The following is a 19,930-nucleotide window of genomic DNA, read 5'->3' on the forward strand; positions in this document are numbered from 1 at the left end:
CCTCCCCGGGGGGGGGGGATGAGGGGCCGGGCAGGGGGAGGACTGAGCCGGGCCGGGGGAGGTGGGAGAGGCCACGCCGAGGGACCATGTCGGGGACAGCGGGCACGGCCATCTGCCTGCTGCGCTGTGACCTGCGCGCCCACGACAACCAGGTAGGGACCGCCGGGGGTTTCTGTAGGAATAACCGCGCTGTTGGGCAGGATGGGGAGGGATTCTCCCTGCATCCTGCCCCGGGAGCTCTCACGGCCCCCTCCTTGTTTCCAGGTGCTCCACTGGGCTCAGCACAACGCGGATTTCGTGATTCCCCTCTACTGCTTCGACCCGCGGCACTACCTGGGCACTCACTGGCACGGCTTCCCGAAGACGGGACCCCACAGGCTCAGGTTTCTGCTGGAAAGTGTGAAGGATCTGAGGGAAACGCTCAAGAAAAAAGGAAGGTAGTTGAGAAAGCACCGTGCAAAATGACACATGTATTCCTATTTTCCTTCTCTTTTTCAACACATACCCGTGCTGTGACTCGGGTCATGTCGGGTACTCTGGGCTCTGATGGTGGCTAATTTCAGAGAGGCACAGCCTTTCCATTAGGTACAGTAGGGTCCCATGTGTAGCCCCTGTTCAGGTGACCTGCTGTGGTCACCTGCACGGGGAACAAAGAGCCATCCAGGCTTTGTGCCATGTGGGTTTTGCTTTCTGGAACTCAGATACCCCAGAGGAGTGTCAGCCTTAAGTGCTTTGCCCAGAGTGCTGACAGTGGGGAACACGAAAGGCAGACTTTTGAGATGTGGGCAGTTACAGTAGCCGCTGTAACCTGGGGTCTTCCTTGTCCCTGGAGAGTTTTCCCTGGGAGCTGGCTTGAGACAAACCAGCATGGATCCTGGCTTCTGAGACTGGACAGTTATATTTGCTTTTGCCCTGTCCCACTAAACCCAGTCTCTAGGTTACTACGTGGGAAGGAGGTCTTCAGATATCCTAGTTTATGATGCCTTTAGAAGCGTAATTGGGGTAGACCAGGGCCTGAAGAATCCATTACCAGATGTTATCTGGCTTAGCAGAGCAAAAGATCACAGAGTCATAGAATAGTTTGGGTTGGAAGGGACTTTAAAGGCCATCTAGTCCAACCCCCTGCAGTGAGCAGGGACATCTTCAGCCATGTCAGGCTCAGAGCTCCATTCAGTCTGACCTTGAATATTTCCAGGGGTGGGGCTCCCACCACCTCTCAGGGAAACTTGGGCGAGATGCATCAGTCAGCTCTTGAATCTCTTTAGCTGTGAGGATGAACTGATTCACTTTTAGGTAACAGCCTGGCTTTGTGCCCAGTTATCCTTTCTAAGGCATCCAGAGTGGCAGAAATGTGTTTGACACAAACTAAGCCCCAGAGGCTTATAAACTCAGTTCAGGGGCTCCTAAAAAATGCAGGCTGGTCAAATCCTGTCTGTCTGCCCCCACACACTGTCTGTGCTTTGCAGAAAACTAGAGCACAAGTGCCTGCCAGGGATGGGACGAGGGCCTCTTTGTACACGTAAATAACAATAACATCAAACGTATTTCAGGCCAATATTTTGTATTTTAGTACCCTGGTTGTGAGGAAGGGGAAGCCAGAAGATGTGGTCCGTGATCTGATTACTCAGCTGGGCTCTGTCAGCTCTGTGGTTTTCCACGAAGAGGTAAGGGAAATACTCGAGTGACACAGTTAAAAGACAAAATTATGCCGTGAAGGTTTCTTCCACGACCAAGTGGTGATGCAGATCCTGTGTGTTCAGAGCCTTGCTTGGCTGTGGTGATGTTAACCTTGGGGAAACTGAGTAGTTCCGGAGATGGGGACTCCCTGAGAGGGAGTCCTCGATGGGGCAAAGGGATGAAGGTAAGGTGGGGAAGCATGAGGAGGGCAAGAGCCGGGACCAGGGTCAGTGTGCATGTGGGAACTGCATCTGTGCAGCCCTGGCCTCACTCTTTTTTTCTCTCTAGGCCACGCAGGAGGAGCTGGATGTGGAGAAGGGGCTGTGCCAAGTGTGTGGTCAGCACGGGGTGAAGATTCAGACATTCTGGGGGTCCACTCTTTATCATCGGGATGATCTTCCCTTCAGGCCTATTGACAGGTGAGCTGCTCCACGGTATCACCCCTCCACCCCTCCATTTGTTTCTCACTCAGGAGGGCTCCCAGTCATCTGGTCCCACAGGGAAAGGACCTATTAGTCCATCTATTTGTGCTCTTATGGAGCACTGCTGTCATGCTCAGGCATACAAAGGGGAAGTGGCACATTCGTCCTCCTGCACTCTTTTGTGCCTCAGTGTGTATAAAGCCAAGGTGTGTGTTTGACCATTCAAATTATGGGACTGAAAAAAACCTCTAAGATCATCAAGTCAAACCATTAACTATGCCGAGCCCACCACAAAACCATGTCCTTCAGTGCCACATGCACCCATCTTTTAAATCCCTTTGGCAGTGGTGACTCCCCCGCTTCCCTGGACACCTCGTTCCAGCCTGACCACCCTTTCTGTGAAGAAACTTTTCCAAATATTCAATCTAAACTTCCCCTGGAGCATCTTCGTAGAATCATAGAAAGGTTTGGGTTGGAAGGGACCTAAGATTGTTTACTTCCAACCCCCCCTTTGTGGGTACTCTTCACGGCTCCCTCAGTAGTCACTTGAGGTGCAGTTGATGGAGTTGAGTGATTCATGGTACTCTCTAGAAAATGTATAAAATAAGGGCAGACAAGTCAGGCCATGAAAATGCCTGTTTTTCTCCTTTGACTGAAAAGGCACCAGGAGGATGTAGATTTTTTTACACTGAGATCAGCTGTGTTAATCAGAAGTTAGGTGAGTTAAATCAGGATCTCATGGATTTCCCCATCAGGGCACACCTTAGATTGAAAAGGCACAATTTGCATCAGAAGCAGAAAGATACTGGGCAAAGGACTGAGCTGCTGGTGGCTGTTATCCCCGGGGGCATCTGCCTCTATTGTGCCTGGCAGTGTACAAACAGGCATCACAAACTTGAGAGGACAGCCCGGAATGCTAATCCTCCTCCTGAGGAGGGGGGGGGTGTGTGGAGGAGCCAGGGCAGCCGCCCTGCAGTGAGCTGGCTGCTCCTATTTGTGCAGGTTACCTGATGTCTACACCCACTTCCGAAAAGCGCTGGAATCCCAGGCCAAGGTCCGGCCAACCCTGCGGATGGCAGATCAGCTAAAGCCCCTGGCTCCAGGGCTGGAAGAAGGGAGTATCCCTACAATGGAGGATTTCGGGCAGAAGGGTGAGAAAACTTAATTTGGGAGTTGCTCTAATAAAATCCTGCTTAGATTCTGTTCTTAAAAATATCCTACTTAGGTCTGTTTTTAACAATGGGGTTTACAAAGCAAATTATTTCCTGCTGCTCCAGATACCCAGATGTTCAGCCAGGATGAAGTAGGTACCTGTACTGGCTGCACTTGAGCTCTGGTGGTTAATACAAACCCAGCATCTCGCACTGCACATTATATTTTGTCACAGAAAAGACGTCTCCTTGTAAAGATGCAGAGGCACCTAGTGCTCAAGAGATGCATGAAAGATGTTCCCTAAGGATGATTGGGTTATCATGGCCCTTTCAGTCTGGGAGGTGCTGCAGAAGCATCTGTCTCTAGTTGCAGGGTTAGTCAGATATTTGTCCTCACACTGAAAGAGAGTAGGTTTAGATTAGATGTGAGGAAGAAATTCTTCCCTGTGAGGGTGGTGAGGCCCTGGCACAGGTTGCTCAGAGAAGTTGTGGATGTGCCATCCCTGGAACTGTCCAAGGCCAGGTTGGACGGGGCTTAGAGCACTCTGGGATAGTGGAAGGTGTCCCTGCCATGGCAGGGGGTTGGAACTGGATGATCTTTAATGTCCCTTCCAACTCAAACCATTCTGTGATTCTGTGATTCTATGATACGTCTCTTACTGAGAACCAAAACACAAGAGGCAGTGGTTGCCCTTCAAGCTGTAACTAAGCCTCAGTTCAGTCACACTGCAAACAAAGGTAAAATCCGTGTGGAGGAGCTGCCCTGCAGCTGGGTAGGAAACATCCTCTTAGTGATTTTTAATATGTTTGGTGTGACCCTTATTGTAAAGGAAGGCCACACAATCTTTTATGCTCCCAAAGCACACATTCCCACTGCTGAGCATCCCTAGGTTTTAAGCTGCCTGCTTTTGAGTTGCTTTCCCAAGAGGTAACAAGGTGATGGTGTTTTCTGTGGCAGATCCTGTGACTGACCCCCGAACAGCCTTCCCCTGCAGTGGAGGAGAGACCCAGGCTTTAATGAGGCTGCAATATTATTTTTGGGACACGGTAACTCTTATATTTCCTTGCCTACATCCTCCCCCTTGTACACACGGCTGTGCAAGTGGGTGAGGCTGCAATTTCACTTCCTAATAGTATTTCCTTAGCTCCCCTATAAAACTTCACAAAGGAGAGAATTAGCATTATTTCAGTTTTTCAGAGAGACAAACTAGACCAAAAAGAAGTCATCTGGGACTGGAGAATGTAAGCCAAATACTTAGGAACCTAGTTTACTGGCCATCCCTCTGAAGTATTTTTTTCCATTAACTTCTGGGACTTGGGACAAAATTTTTTAGCTGCTTTACCTTGATTTGCTCCTTCAATGCTCATGTCCCACATCATCAGCAATGTAGTTCCTCTGTTTTGGAGGAGTGAAAAGTGGCCCGAAGGGCTGGAATTGCAACTGGGGTGAGGAACAACCAACCCAAGATCTGCCTGCAGTTACAAATAGCAGGAGGTTTCTGTAGTCTGGTTTAAAAACTTGCAGCCAATAATGACAGCTACTGTTTGTTTCCTTGCTTTGGTGGAGTGAAGCTCCTGCTGATTGCATTTTGTCAGACAGTTTTTGAACTTCTTTCTGGTCTAGTTTGAGAAACTGTCTTAAATTTGCCTTGTCTGAATTGAAAAGACACGTGTGCTGATTTCCAACAGCATCAGACCCCAAGCAGCTTTGTGGATAAAGGAGGGAGCACCTCTCCAGCTGAGATGAGTTAAAAGTGTGGTGTTCCCAGTGCCTCACTGGGATAGCCTCAGGGCATCCTTTCAGCTGTGTTCCTGCATTCCTTTGCTTTTGGGGGAGCATTGTCCTGGTTTAACCCCATGAGGCAGCTCAGCCCTACAGCAGCTGCTGCCTCAGTCCCTGCCAGTGGGATGGAGGAGATTCAGAAGGATTAAAGTGAGAGAAGTCATGTGTTGAGGTAAAGGCCATTTAATAGGGAAAGCAAAAGCTGCGTGTGCAGGCAGAGTGAAGTAAGGGTTCATTTAATACTTTCCCACCAGTGGGCAGGTGTTCAGCCATCCCTGGGAAAGCAGGGCTCCATCACAGTTACTTGGGAAGACAAATGGCATCACTCCAGACATCCTCACTTCCAGCTTTATATGCTGGGCATGACATCATATGGTCTAGAATACCCCTTGGGCCAGCTGGGGTCAGCTGTCCCAGCTGTGTCCTTTTCCAAATCCTTGTCCACCCCCAGCCTACTCAGGGTGGGGTGGTGAGAGAAGCAGAAGAGGCCTTGAGGCTGTGTGAGCTCTGCTCAGCAGTAAGGAAAACATTGGTGTGCTATCAGCACTGTTTTCAGCACAAATCCAAAACAGCCCCAGAGTAGCTACAGTGAAGAAAATTAACTCCATCCCAGCCAAAATGAGTACCAGTGTGTGTAGCTTCTGCTCTTGGTCAAGCATTAATATAATCAGAACTGGAAAACCTGTTTCTTCTTTTTTTGTAATGCAAATATTGTCTACCCCAGGGAGTTTAGCACTTGTAACCTGGGCAGCAAAGGAGATCAAGGGGAGATTGGTCTTTCCTCTGTACGGCAGTACAGAGTGGAATGCTCAGAACATGGAAGATCTGCATCCTGCTGTAAATGTGTGGAGCACAGAAAGAACAGCAGTCAGGCTTCCTGCAGCTGAGTGCTGGGTGCTGTCAGACTGGTTCTATAACCCCCAAACAAGCAGCTACTTGGACAAGGGAGCCTGCTGCCAGTTCCAGTGGTGCTTTTCAGTGGATTACTGATCCAGAATCAGATGGGAATGGGCAGGGAGCAGCACAGCCAGGTGCACAGTGCTTGTAGAAAGAAACGTGCTATAGGCTGAACGGGGAGCACAGCTTGTGACACACATCCCAGAGCTCTAATGGAAACTGCTGGCCTGATTAATCCCTGTGTGCTGGAGGCAGGAGTTGGGCAGCTGTGCAATCCTTGCAGGCAGCCATGAGAGGGAGCCCAGCCCTGCCAGATTGCTCTGGCTCCAGAAGGAAAGAAAACATTTAGCAGGTTGCTTGTAAAGTATTAAAACCTTTTGTTCTTTTGCTCTCACAGAACCTGGTTGCATCTTACAAGGAGACTCGGAATGGGCTGGTGGGAATGGATTACTCAACCAAATTCGCACCATGGTAAAGATTTTTGTTGAGACTGGAAAATCCTTGTCTGCTCTCATCCCAAACTGATGTTACCTGTCTGCTGGGTGCTGCTGGGCATGGGTAGGGATCTAGGTGTAGTTCCTTTGGCCCTTTCTGTTGTGGTAGAGCAGCTCTGAGGCTGCACTTGCCTGGAACTGCTGCAGCGAGGCAGAACTGTGCCAGGAGCTGGGTGTGCTGGGAGCACCAGTGTGGACAGGGAGCAGGAGGGACTCACCATTTGCCTTTGGCTTTGTGCTGCTTTGTGTGGGAAGGGAAAGGCAGGGAAGCAACCCAGCTTCAGTGTGTTGGTAGGGCTGTAGCAGAACTCAGCCTAATCCTGGTTTCCTGAATTCCTGGCAAATCACCCCACCTCACTGCCATTCTCCTTCTGTGGGGTGAAGAGACACTTCTGATTATTCCTGTTGGAAAGGATCTTTTGTTTGGGTAAATATGTTGATTTTTCATTAGGGGGTTTAGTCCCAGGTGCTAGAAGGGGCAGAGTTAATTCCAGACTGGAACTGCAGCAGCAGAACACAGTTTGGCCTAAGCTGAGAGCATCTGGATTCTCCCAACAGAATTGCAATGAGAACCAAATTTCTGAGGCTGTCACGGGTCAGGATTTCTTGTTTCCAGCAAGCTTTGTGCTTTGATGGTTGCAGTGGATGGCTCCATCTGGTGGCACTTTGGGATCCTAGGACTGCTGGCCCTGTGGAAGTTTGTTATTTGTGGCCTCCACTTGAGTTTTTCCGAGCTGGCCATCTGCCCAGAGCAGCCAGTCCTGATCTGCCTGCCCCAAAATGTTCCTTTGTCACATAATCAAAATCAGAGCAGTTCAGGCTGCAGCCAGTCATTCCCATCTCATACTGGCCATTAGAGCTGGTCAACAATTAAGGAAAAACTCTTCAAGGCCTTCTTCCTGTTTTCCACAATTCATTAGAACACCCAGTGTTTCCACAAGCTGTAGTGGAAATGGCAGTAAAATGCATTTCTAGGAAAATCAAGGTAAAGGTTCCTTATCGCCCTGTGTGATGGGGTTGGAGTCTGCAAGTTCTTTCCTGTCTTGCAACTGCACTGATTTGGAACAAATGGAAGGAGCCCAGTGGGTTGAAATGCCAGAGCAGGGTTTGATTCCCTAGTTTTCCTGCCAGGGCTCTGATTTTCAGCAGTCACTTGCCTTCTGTGGTTGCTCAAACGAGACACTGAGGTTCTGCAGGAAAAGGAGCCCTGAACTTATGATAAGGAGATTTGTGGTAAAAGGACAGGTAGGACAGGTAATACAGAGGTTGGCATTTGAGATCCTTTTCTGGGTTTGGCACTGGGTTTGTTAAATCATTTCGGCAAAACTTGTCAAACTTGTGTAAAATAATTTCTCCCCATAGCTTGGGGACTCCTGTAGCAGTCATACCCCAGGAAGGGGGGGATTTTGATTCTTTGAAGAGAATTCTCTCTCTTGAAGAGTTGCAGAGAAGTTACAACTTGAGTAAAGCTGTTTGGGAAGTCAGGGTCAGAACTGCAAAACAAGAAAAGCTTTTTAGACAACAACTCTAGACACAAAATTGCCCCTCTCCTCCCTCTGAGCTGACTGACATCAAGCTGTGAGTCCTGCATGGCATTCAGGACATCATTCCTCTGCTTTCAGGCTGGCACTGGGCTGCATCTCACCTCGGTACATCTATGAGCAGATCCAGAAGTATGAGAGAGAGAGAACAGCAAATCAGAGCACATACTGGTATGTCTGTGCGCCATCAGCATGGCTTATTTTCTCTGAAAAGGAACCTGGCATTTCACACACAGGAGGGTGATTTGTTAACTCTTTTAATAATTAATATTTGTTTTTCCTGTGCCTGCTGGCTGGTTCCTCTGGGTTGCACTGTAGTTCTCTTTCAGTATGGATTTATTAGTCTGTCTTTGACACCCAGGGGCTTTAGGCACTTTGTAAGTAAAGATTATGAATGCCAGTTGTCATTATTATTGCTGGGAAACCATGGTGCAAGATTTTTGAAAACAAGCTCAGCAAATCAGCACCATCCATCTCTGTGTTGTTATTACGGGCTGAATGAGAAGGAAGAATAATTTACAGATTAAAGCCAAAGGGTTTCTCATGCCGAGGATATGAGCCCAAAAGTCTCAGTGACTGTGTGACTTGTACAAATCTCACAGTGTTTGAAGGTCCCATGGCCACAAGTCCAGCAAGTGGCCCCATGTTTGCTCAGCTGCCTGGCCATGACCACCACGCCAGAGCAGAGGGGAAGAGGGCACAGGGAATTGGGTTTAATGCATCCCACCTTGCCACCCATGCTCTTCCTCGCCTCTCCACTGCCTGCTGTCCTGCCTGCAGGTCCTCCTGGGGGAATCTGGGGATGGTTGAACTCAGTTTATCCATCCCTGGGCTGGCCTCGAACTTGCTCAGATCTGCCCAGACACTGTGAATCAGAACCTGGAACTCTAATAGAGAAACAGGTTCATGTTAGAGCCTGGCCTAACACGAGACCTGGATGGGAAAAATCCTAAACCGTAACGTCTGTGCAAACTGGAACTAAATATTCATTTTGGTTTGTTATGTTTGCAACATGTCAAACAGCACAGTGGTTGGTGAAGAACAGGCAGAACACTGCCAACCATTCTAGCCAGAATGCTCAGTTTCATTAAAATTCAAATGACAGATAAAATATCAACACCCATGAAGTGTATGTTTGGGTTTTTTTTACTTCAAAGACAATTAAGAGAGGAAAGATTTCAAAAAATGAACATACTCCTGTTTTCCATGTAACAGTCAACCAGCCTGCTGGCAGCTGGCATGCCATGGTGATTTTAGCATTTTAAAGTGCTCAGGAATTATGAAAATGAAGCTGTCAAACTCCCAAGAAGTCAATTGTACAATGAAGTACAGGTGGCTGCACATGAGGGACTCATTGAACCTCAGTATTATGACATTACTTTTTAAGATTTGGACAGTGTCCTGTTCAGGTTGGACATGAGGAGGAGTTTCTTCACAGACAGGGTGATTAGACATTGGAATGGGCTTCCCAGGGAGGTGGTGGAGTCACTGTCCCTGGAGGTGTTTAAGGAAAGACTGGACTCAGTGCCATGGACACAGTGGTGTTTGGTCACAGATGGGTCTGGATGATCTCAGAGGTCTTTTCCAACCTAACTGATTCCCTAATTCTGTTCAGTAACCAGATTTTCCAGAAGGATCTTGTCAGCCTAAAAATCAGCTGAACAGAATGCTTCCCATATGGCAGAGAGCTGAAGCAGGCCTCTGAGGCTGATGTGCCATCATTTCATAAGAAACGCTTTTTATATAAAAGTTTTTATATAAAACTGTCTATTTTCCGTGGGCCTAGCACCTGATCTCAGGGGCTGGAGCACTGTCAACCAGTTTCGAAAGGTGTCTTAGAGTCCCTTGCAAAGGTTATTGCTTAAATCAATGCAAAGCTCTTAGGAATGTGCTGATGTGCTCGTTCCTGCGGAAGTGTGAAGCTGAGTCAGGCCCTCGCCCTGGAGGATTACATCCCACTAGGGATGGAGGAGGAGCACGTTTCCTGAAACTCTGCTCCTGCACACGAGCTAAGGAGAGCTTCCCAAGTGATTCATGCAGAGTTTGCCTTCCCTGTAATCCAGGTAAGTAGGCTTGGAGAAAGAACTGGTGTCATGGGGAAGGTCCCCGAAATCGCTTGTCATGAATAAACCTCGAGGTGTTAATGATGGGTTGTATGGAAGCGAAATCCCAATTCAGGAGTCATATCTGACCCACAGTGAAATGCAGAGATGGCTTTGTGTTTCAGGGTCCTGTTTGAGCTGCTGTGGAGGGATTACTTTCGGTTTGTGGCCCTGAAGTACGGCAGAAGGATTTTCTCATTAAGAGGTGTGTATGGATCACCACACTGAGAGGGGAAAGGTACTCTCTTACAACAGGGAAAGTAAGAGAAGAGGCATTAAGGCCTTAAGGCATTAAGTTGTACAAATGTTCTTCTCATAGTGCTTGTGTCACCACCCTGGGATGCTGCTGGGGACTCTCTGTTAGCACAGAAGTGCCTCAGCACCACGGTGCTGGACACCGAGCCCCAAATCTAATTAGATATGGGGAGTATTATTGACACATGTCCATGGGAAACAGCAGCACAATGAGAGCGAAGATGCTGTTTCCAGAGACATTCCACCTTTAAGTAGAATCCAGGCTTCAGGCTTGCCCAAGTTCCCCAGAGGACCTGGGATAGAGCAGGAACTGAGCCAGCAGGAGGAATCCCAAGAAACCAGATATTGCACTACATAGGAACCAGAATGAGATTCAGCTCCAGCCCCAGTGACAGGAGTGTGCATGTGAAATGGGGGTCTGAACACTCAGTGCAACAACAAATACCCAGTCCATATGTTGGAAGATGCTTGTGCTGGGTGAGCTGTTCTGCAGCTGATGCTGCACTGGCTTAGATGCCCCAGGGCAGCCTGCCTCGCATCCAGCTGTGGCTGCAGAGGGACACGTCTCCTTCAGGGCCTGTGTCACATCTGCCAGGCCTGTGTGGCTGTTCTGATGGCACTGGATGCCAGTAGTGAGCCTAATATTGAATGGTTGTAGCTAGAGCTGAGTTGTCCCTGCTGCCTTTGCTCCACTGCACTGAAGGCTGTAATTGCCAGTGGATCCTGCAAACATTAAATCATCCCCCTCATCTGTTCCCATCCCACTGCAGGGGCAAAATTTTACCTGGGGCTTCTGCCAGGTAATTCTGTGTTTAGTACCTGCTACAGAAATGGATTTCACAAAAATATTGTCCTGGAGTAAAGCTGAAAAAGAAAATACCAGCGTAAGCCAGAGCACATCTCCATCCACTTGTGAGGTCTGAGTCACTTTAATTTAAAAAAAAAAAAAAAAAAGGCAAACACCAGCAAAACAAACAGTCAAAATCCACTAGAACTTGAGCACCCTCTGTGTGCAAAAGACACCCCTTTGGAATACTTGAGGGGAGGAATGGGTCACCTCTAAACCTGTGCAGAAGGTTTGTTTGTCACGGCACTGAGCAGCTGAGTTTCACCCTCATGCCTTGTGTCCACCAAGCACCCCTGGCTGTGTTGTTGTATGAGGAACTGACTGTCAGTGTTTCTTCATCAGCAGGTCATTATTTTCCTCCACAGGGCTTCAAAGTAAAGAGATCCCCTGGAAAAAGGACCTTCAGCTCTTCGACTGTTGGAAAGGTCAGTAGAAACCGCAGGTTTGGCTGGGTGTGTTTTGTTTTCCACGTGTCTGTTGGGGCTCACACATGCCCCACACTGACTCTGGTCTCTGTAGGGGACCTGCCAGCATGGTCAGGGCTGGCATTTAAACTGGCATCACCAGGGATGAATGTGTGTGGCTTCCCTTCCCAGACTGAGCACCGTACAGGAGCAGCTCACAGGGTTACCCTGCTTTGTGAGGTGCACTGCAGGTAGATTTTCCTGCCCAGGAGGGAGTGTTTGTGACCTGCTGGTCCCTTCTGTTTAGTCACACAGAGGCTGACCAGCCCTTCTTATCAATGTTAGATTGCCAAGCCTGCTATGTTTGGTTCTGTTTGCTTTTGGTTACAAGGTTACAACAGATTTAGACTAAATCTCATCTTTTGTAATCCCACAGCCTTTTCTTTAGCTTTTATAACTTTGTTGTTGTAACATGAATAGCAAGCATAATACCTCAAAATTTGGAGGGACTGACAGATTAAAGTATCAGAATCGGTGAAATGCACACCTCTGTATCTTTTTTCATGTTAATGCCATGTGTACCCGTTTGCACACAGGATAAAATAAATCATCCAGGCACAATAAATCTTTTCCTTAACAACGGACAAACTCTACTTTTCAGGTACTAACCCTAGGGGACTTGTCCAGTACATCCTCTGTTAGTCACCTGTCAAGAATCTTTCTGTTCTTGGCCCATCTCACTATTGTCTACATATTTATTTTACTCTGCAAAATTCCCTGCAACACACCCGATTCTTTATCCAGTCTGAGATTTTTCTGTACCTGTTTTATTTTTTCCTAGCCAAAGCTTCTCCTCAGCTTAATTTTCAGTATGGTATCCCATTTAATTTCCAGTGGATCTTAGTGGCTGCACTCCAGCTAAACCACACTGAAATCTCTCCCTGCCACTGTGCACTGGCACTGTCTTGGAAATGGCTGTGAATACATGACCACAGGCTGGTTTATGAGTGCCCAAAAACATCCTGTTATCCCAGTGCTGTCTTTTGTCTCTGCAGAGGGCAAAACTGGGGTTCCTTTTGTGGATGCCAATATGCGGGAGCTGAGTGCCACGGGCTTCATGTCGAACAGAGGGCGGCAGAACGTCGCCAGCTTCCTCACCAAGGACCTGGGGCTGGACTGGAGGATGGGGGCAGAATGGTTCAAAAACCTGCTGGTAAGATTGGTCCCTTTGTGTACCTGGAGTTTAATGGCAGGCAGGAGGACAGCCCTGATTAATAAGAAAGGATACAGGTGATGATCAGTAATTTTCAGGCTGATACAAGACCATGTATATACTCTGCAGGGTATGAACTTCCCAAAGCTTGCATAAGTAAAGGGAATTTTGCCACAGTGAAGCTGCCATCAACCAAGATGTAGCTAGGAAGTTTGCAGTAATAGTGTTGATCCTCTGTGTAGGGTTTTAGCCAGAGATCCATCGCACTGGAGAAAACATTCAAACATAAATTAACAATGCTCTGTTTTGCTCACCCCAGAGGCTGGGGAGGAGGGGAGCCCAGAAATAGAAGATAAAAAGAAATGTGTGCTGGCACAGTGTCTGTGCATTGATAGCTGTGGACAGAGAAGCCATCTAGTCAAGAACAGGCAAGTAGGGACAATAGCTGGATCAGCTTCCAGGGAGCTCCACCCTGGCTGCAGGCATCCTCCTTCATTCTGGGGTGTTACAGGCCTCCCTGCCAAGTGGAGCACCAATTGCTCTCTCATATATCAATCAGCAGCTGTGTGAGCTCAGTTGAATGGCTGGGTCACTTCTCCAACCTCAGTCCCCACAGATTCTCATGGCACTGACTGAAAAATGCCAAACACTCACATCAGCCTCACATTAAAGGTCTTATCTGTGGGATACAGGAGGCTACTGGCAATCAGAAAATTTTCCACTCAGAGTGCTGGAGGGACAGAACAAGGCAACTGGGCTTTCTGTTATCTACAGTTAAAAGAGACCTTTTGTGTGACTGTAATTTTTTTTTAACTTCCTTGGCGCTGGGCTCTGACATGGCTTTGGCTGCAGGAGGAAACTCTGGGTGCTCTCCCACACCAGTGCCATGAGCAGCAGTGGGCTTGCACAAGAACACAGTGCAGGACTTCAGGATCCTCCAGAAAGGGCTTTTGGTAGCTCCATGCAGTGATGCTTTTCCAGATAAGAGCAAGAGCCTTCCACAAGTCTGTCCTATTCCACAAGTGAGGAAGACCTGGAAGGTCTCACACTAGAAGGATGCTCCCTGTGTTATCTACATTTATTCCTAAGGACATGAATGCTACCAGCCTTGCTGGAAGCAGGATTTAGCACTCTGCACTTGCCCTTTCACCTCAGGGAGCCCCAGATGCTGATGGACACGGTAGGTTGGTGTGGCACAGGCTGATCCCTGTGCCCATCTGTCCCATTCTTTCTGCTTGTGTCACACAGCTCTGTCATTGTGGCCTGGTGACAGAGCAGCACACAGGAGACATCGGCTTAGTGGGGAAGACATAGCTGTAGAAGGGTAGAGGCCAGTACAAAGCTGAAACTGTCTCACTTGCCTCTAAAAAAAGGAAAGCAATACCTATTTCATCTCCAGTACTGCCTGCAAAGGCCCACAAGTGTATGTGTGTGCCATCCACACCAGACAGGCAGGGAAACTGAGGCACAAGCCCTCTGCAACCCTCTGGAGCCAGGGGAAAGGCCAGAGACCACTGGTGTCCTGAACTGAGAATATCTCAGCTCTGACTTCATTGATCTCATTTGCAGGGTCAGGCCCCAAGGAAAGGCAGAGAAACAAACAGAAGAGAATGCCAGGAAGGGCCAAGGCTGAGGGGGAAATGAGCCTGCCTTCTCCAGGCCCCCTTGGATTTGCCCTCGCCTCCCACACACACTTTCCTGCATGTTAATCACACAGTCAGGCCTCCGATGGCATCTTTCTTCCTCCTTATCTCACCAGCTGGAGGAAGTGAGCTGGGAAGGGGAAGCCTGGTGCACAGGGAGCAGAGCTGGCTGCTGCTCACCCTGACCCCAGCACTCACTGGCTCTGCAGAGAAAGGGCAGCTTGACAGAGCCCATTCCCTGAGCCTTCTGCCATCCTGGTGCATTGAGCTCCTCACTCCAAGGAGTGGCTGAGGTATTGGAAACACCTCTGTGTGGACTGGTTGCTGCTGTGGCTGCAGTAAAGGGAGAAGAGAACCGCAGTGAAACAGCTCCGTCTGCCGCAGCTGCTGCTTTTGCAGCACAGACACCCCTAGGAATGCTCAGAGATCCCACACCCTCCTTGCTATCACTTCACTTCCCTCCTGAGCTGGGTTTGAATTGTCCTACAACTGGAAAACTTCTGGTGTTGAATTTATGCCACCCTGCCCAGCTGAAGAGCATTCAGATGGGATCATGTTCTGCTCTCATTTGTGCCTGTTCCAAAAGCCCTGCTCCATTTTATATAAGCATCCTTGAGAGCTTTTTATTTGTTTAGATGAGGAATAACTTGACAATGGGAAAAAACTGCAGTGTTTGTATCGTTTGCATTGTCATATACACTGTGTGGTTTGTCTGCCTAGTCTGAGTTAGACTTCTCTCCAAACTGCCTAGTAGGATCTGCAGAGATGATTTTGCCAGTGTGTGGTATCTGGGTAACTGGTCAGGAAGGATTTTCTCTCACATTTGAATACTTCCTTTTGGAATATGAGCATTCAAAACCTAGGGCTACTTGTGAAGTCTGCCAGATGATGGCAGAAAGAAAAGGATTTTCTTTAAAAGAAGGAACACTGAGACAGAGACTTTGTTTGGACTTTTATCTGTCTCATCAACCTAAGGATCACGAATTGAAGTAGCCTGGGAAGCCGATCCCAGCTGTAAGAAGCAGCCATGCAGGTCCTTTTCTGAGCCAGATGCCTGTACCTACCGTGGAGACCCCTGACCACTCCAGTCTGGCTGGAGTGAATCCCATTCAAGGAATTTTCCCCTTGAGCTAAAGGATGGATGAGAAGATTCACCAAGGGCCAGCCCAGCTCTTCTGACTGTTTTCTCCCTGTGTTCTCAAGGTGGATTACGATGTTTGTAGCAATTATGGCAACTGGTTATACAGCGCTGGCATTGGCACGGACCCACGGGACAACAGGAAGTTTAACATGATCAAACAAGGCCTGGATTACGATGGGAATGTAAGTCTTGCTTGGCTGTTTTACAGGGATGAGTGAGTGAAGGACGTGGTGCTTTCAGGCAGCAGAGGAGATCAATGTGTTGTGTAGATAGAAAACCAGTTCTTGTGTGTCCTGGCCAACAGTCAGGCAGGTTCCTTGTTGTGTACTGGAAGATGTGACTTTAACAACCTGCTGCTGTCCCCAGGGAGGCTGGAGCTCCCCATACCCTTCCTGGTCAGTGTGTTTAGTGTTTCATCACCATTTTTTTCGAGTCACAGCTACATCCCATCAGGACCTCACACAGATGCTTCCCTGCTTCCCTGAGCACGGAGCAGCTTCTTGGAGAACTCAGGAGTTACCAGAGAGACAGAATTGCTCCTTGAGAGGTGCTGAAGAGTAGATTAAACCTGTGACTCCTCTGACTATCCTCTCTTAAATGCTGGGAGCAGAAAAATTGCCCTTTGCATGTGTTTAGCCAGTGTTTTACACACTGGATTACCTGTTTCCACACTATTCTTTAGCTTCATGTCAGGCTGTGCTGTTGCCTTTGGCACTGTAGCTGGCAGGATTTAACAAGAAATCAGAAATTAGTCCTAGTAGAGGACATAGCAGTAAAGTTAATAGGAGAGATTCAGGAACACAAGAGTGTGCAGCTGAGCTAGTCATCCTAATTTCCTTCAGTCACTGGAAACTTCTTGGGAGTGACTTAAGTTCAGGATGTCCCAAACAGGACAGGTGAACGGTGCTGAAAATTCACCTCTGCCTCCCTCCTCTGCTTGCAGAGTGAGCCTGGGAGAAGAACTCCAGCATCCAGGTCTCTCTTTAGGCACTAGTTCTGGGTAGAGGGTTTAGCAGGAGGGGCTAAGGCTTGTCAGAGATAACTGATGCTGTACACCACCAGCTTCTCTACGTGGAAATCCAGCTCCTCTCTTTCCCATTGAGAAAGAGCCTTGCTGGGAAGCACTTGCACATTGTTACTGAATGGATCCTGTCCCACTGGTTCTGTTTGCAGGGGGATTACATCCGGCTGTGGGTGCCAGAACTGCAGGGCATAAAGGGAGCAGACATCCACACCCCCTGGGTATTGAGCAGTGCTGCTCTCTCCCAGGCAGGAGTAACTCTAGGCGAGTCCTACCCACGGCCAGTGGTGACAGCCCCAGAGTGGAGCCGACACATCCCCCAGAGGCCTGTGAGTACTGGGAAGGCTGAGATGGGGTGGGAGGGCTCCAGGGGGCTGCTCTGCATCAGTCTCTGTGAGTTCTGCTCTTCTTTCTCAGGTGTAAAGGGAAAAAAGTTGTTTTAATGCAAGGTCACATTACATCACAGCAGGGACTGTGCAGCCAGGGTTATTTAGTTCTGTCTGTCCTGCCTGCTGTGGTGAAGGAGGCAAATTTTAGCTGCTTCTCTCTCCCTTGTATAGTCAGCAGGGCTTAGCCAGAGCATGTCCTTCAGAGCATCCTTCCCTGCCCTGGCAGTCCCACCCAAGGGCTGGGGTTTCTCCAAGGCCTCCAGTGGCCTGACCACTGCCCAGTGCAGATGGACAGAAGGGAGCCATCCCCCTGTTCTTTCTCTGTTCAGGAGTTGGAAGTAAAAGCAACCAACTTCCTGTTTGAGTGTGTCCAAACTGGAGTCAGCAAGACCTGTAAATATGGAGGCTGCTCCTTGTACTTTGCTTTTTGGGTGTATCTCCCCTTTAGAATGGGGGCAGAATGAGATGTTGATCCTGCAACATGTCAAGGCTTTTATCTGCTGCCTGGGATGCTGTTCTTAGAGGAGATGGGTATGGAAGGAAATGGATGTAACCAGTGGTTGTGTATTACAAGGAGTTTTCAGCATTTTGCCTTTCTCCCGTGCATCCATCCTCCTTCCTCCTGAGTGAGGATACTTTGTGGAGGCTCAAATTTAGGTGTTGTACCAAGTTGGTGACAAATGAAGCATGTCCCCATTTCAGGTTTTAATCCCAAGGTACAGTACCAAATTTTTTGGCCAGATTCCTTTGCCATGAGTGGAAAGTTTTGTGGAAGCAAAGCCTTCTGCTTCATCCATGCTGTTGGAGGGTCTGGATTAGTGACCTCCTGGGATCAGAGAAAGGCCTTTATGCAAGAGCCCCTTGGTGAGACACTGGTTTGAGGCAGTGATGAAACTTTAAGCCAAAAAGCTTCTCCATTAGGCAAAAGTTTAATTTTGATCAACTTTCCCAGCTCACCTTACCAGAAAACCCTGGTTTCCTAAATCCTAGCCTAGAGCAGTGCCTGTCAGGCCCTTCTGCCTTTTTTATGAACTTGGGAGGCAGAAATTCCACCTGCACGTTCTTCGTGCGTGTCAGCACTGCTTTGTGACCAGATTCACTCTGCAGCATCAGTAAATATCTCGCTGTTCCTCTGTCATTTGTCACAGGGAGGAAGTCCCCATCCCAGGGGCAGGAGGGGACCTGCACAGGTGCCAGCACAGCACAAAGACAGAGGGATAGATTTTTACTTCTCTTGCAAGAAAGATGCTTGCTGAAGGCTGGAAGAGCACTCAGCAAGAGGTTTTGCTGCTGAGGGTGCCTGGATAATGGTTAATCACCTTGAACAAGCCAAAGATAGAGGACTGGCATGGTAAAGTAAGTCAGGATCTGCCCGTCTGGTGTTCCCAGGGACACTCGCTGGATGTGGGTATTTGCAGGTTGTGTAGCACCTCTCCTTACAATCTGGAGCTGTGGTTTATGTGGCAGGTGTTCAGTCAGAACTGAAAGTTCTTATGCTAATTTTTCATGTTTTAAAGTTTTAAACCCACCAATCATTGTGCAATTAAAAGTTTTGCTACTGGAATATTTTATCTTCCTCATTTCCACAGAGCTCCATAGACAGAGACTGCAAAGGATGTTCTTTTACTGTGTCTCCTGCAGCACTTTGGAGAAAGAGTATGTTCCTCCTGAAAACTTCCTTGGAGTACCCTGTTGTACCTTGCAGTACCCTGTTGTTTTTGGTAGCAGCCTGGAAGCTGAAAAATGTTCAGTTCATAGCCAAGAATTGTGTTTTGTACTCAGCATCAAAACCAGTTTGAAATGGATCCCTAACCATTTTTAGGACTTTATTTTTATGCAGAATGTTGTACTTGCTGGAAGAGTTTGGGAATTTGGAGATGGTCATATCTGTGCTGTCATGGAGCATTGTCATCTGAGGGCAGCCCAGATCTGAACACTTTGACCACCAAAGATGGGACGTGGTTCTGGATTTATTACTACTAGAGATCCATTGGGCCTGTTTTGTAAAGAATAACTGTAATACTGTAAAAACTCTGAATGCTCTGGGTTGACATGTTCAGATCTGGATGAGAAATGAACTGACATTGAATACAAGAGCAAGTTGTTCAGCCAAAAGCAGACAAACAGTGATTTTGAACACACACCCTGTCAGAGCCACATTAATATTTCCCCTTTTTGTTGTATTAGGGGGCTGGGCAGGGATGTAGCCATCAGGGGGTGATTTGAGGGGGAATAGAGTGAAACAGCCTTAGTGACAGCACTGTTCTCTCTGGCATAAGTGTCTCCTGACACACAGCACAGATCTCTGTCCAGGCCACTCCAGAACTACATTTGGACAAAGCCCAGCAGGAGCATCACAGAATCAGTTAGATTGGAAAAGTCCTCTGAGATCGAGTCCAACCCGTGACCCAACACCACCTTGTCAACTGACTGTGGCACTGAGTGCCATGTCCAGTCTTTCCTTAAACACTTCCAGGGACAGTGACTCCACCACTTCTCTGGGGAAGCCAATTCCAATGTAATCATTCTTTCAGTGAGGAAATTCTTCCTGATGTCCAACCTAAACTTCCCCGGCACAGTTTAAGACTCTGTCATCTTGTCCTATCATTTATTGCCTGAGAGAAGAGGCCATGTGCACCTGGCTACACCCTCCTGACAGGAGGGAGTTTTAGAGAGTGATAACGTGTCCCCTGGGCTTCCTTTTCTCCAGACTGAACACCCCCAGCTCCCTCGGCCGCTCCTCACAGGACTTGTGCTCCGGACCCTTCCCCAGCTCCGTTCCCTTCTCTGGACCCGCTCCCGCCCGTCAATGCCCTTCCTGACTTGAGCCCAGAGCCGGACACAGCACTCGAGGTGCCGAGCACAGGGGAAGCATCGCTTCGCTGGTCCTGCCGGCCGCACTACCCCCATGCCGCCCGTCCGGCCCCGCCCGCTGAGGGCGGGCGGAGAC

At 48.5% G+C, this 19,930-nt stretch overlaps 1 protein-coding gene across 1 annotated transcript; it reads left to right on the forward strand.

Annotated features, from left to right (window-relative positions):
* Window positions 1-42: 42 nt before the first annotated feature.
* Window positions 43-18,544, forward strand: LOC103623978 (cryptochrome DASH-like). The gene is made up of 14 exons (XM_008643159.2): window positions 43-152; window positions 265-437; window positions 1,571-1,664; window positions 1,966-2,096; window positions 3,102-3,250; window positions 4,209-4,297; window positions 6,328-6,401; window positions 8,047-8,136; window positions 10,193-10,272; window positions 11,535-11,594; window positions 12,629-12,786; window positions 15,633-15,752; window positions 16,744-16,920; window positions 18,129-18,544. Exons 1-14 carry the CDS (start codon window positions 87-89, stop codon window positions 18,234-18,236), a joined length of 1,569 nt encoding a protein of 522 aa, XP_008641381.1. The 5' UTR covers window positions 43-86; the 3' UTR covers window positions 18,237-18,544.
* Window positions 18,545-19,930: the final 1,386 nt, after the last annotated feature.

Source organism: Corvus brachyrhynchos, unplaced genomic scaffold, assembly GCF_000691975.1.
Source record: "Corvus brachyrhynchos isolate BGI_N302 unplaced genomic scaffold, ASM69197v1 scaffold18, whole genome shotgun sequence".
Taxonomy (NCBI): domain Eukaryota; kingdom Metazoa; phylum Chordata; class Aves; order Passeriformes; family Corvidae; genus Corvus; species Corvus brachyrhynchos.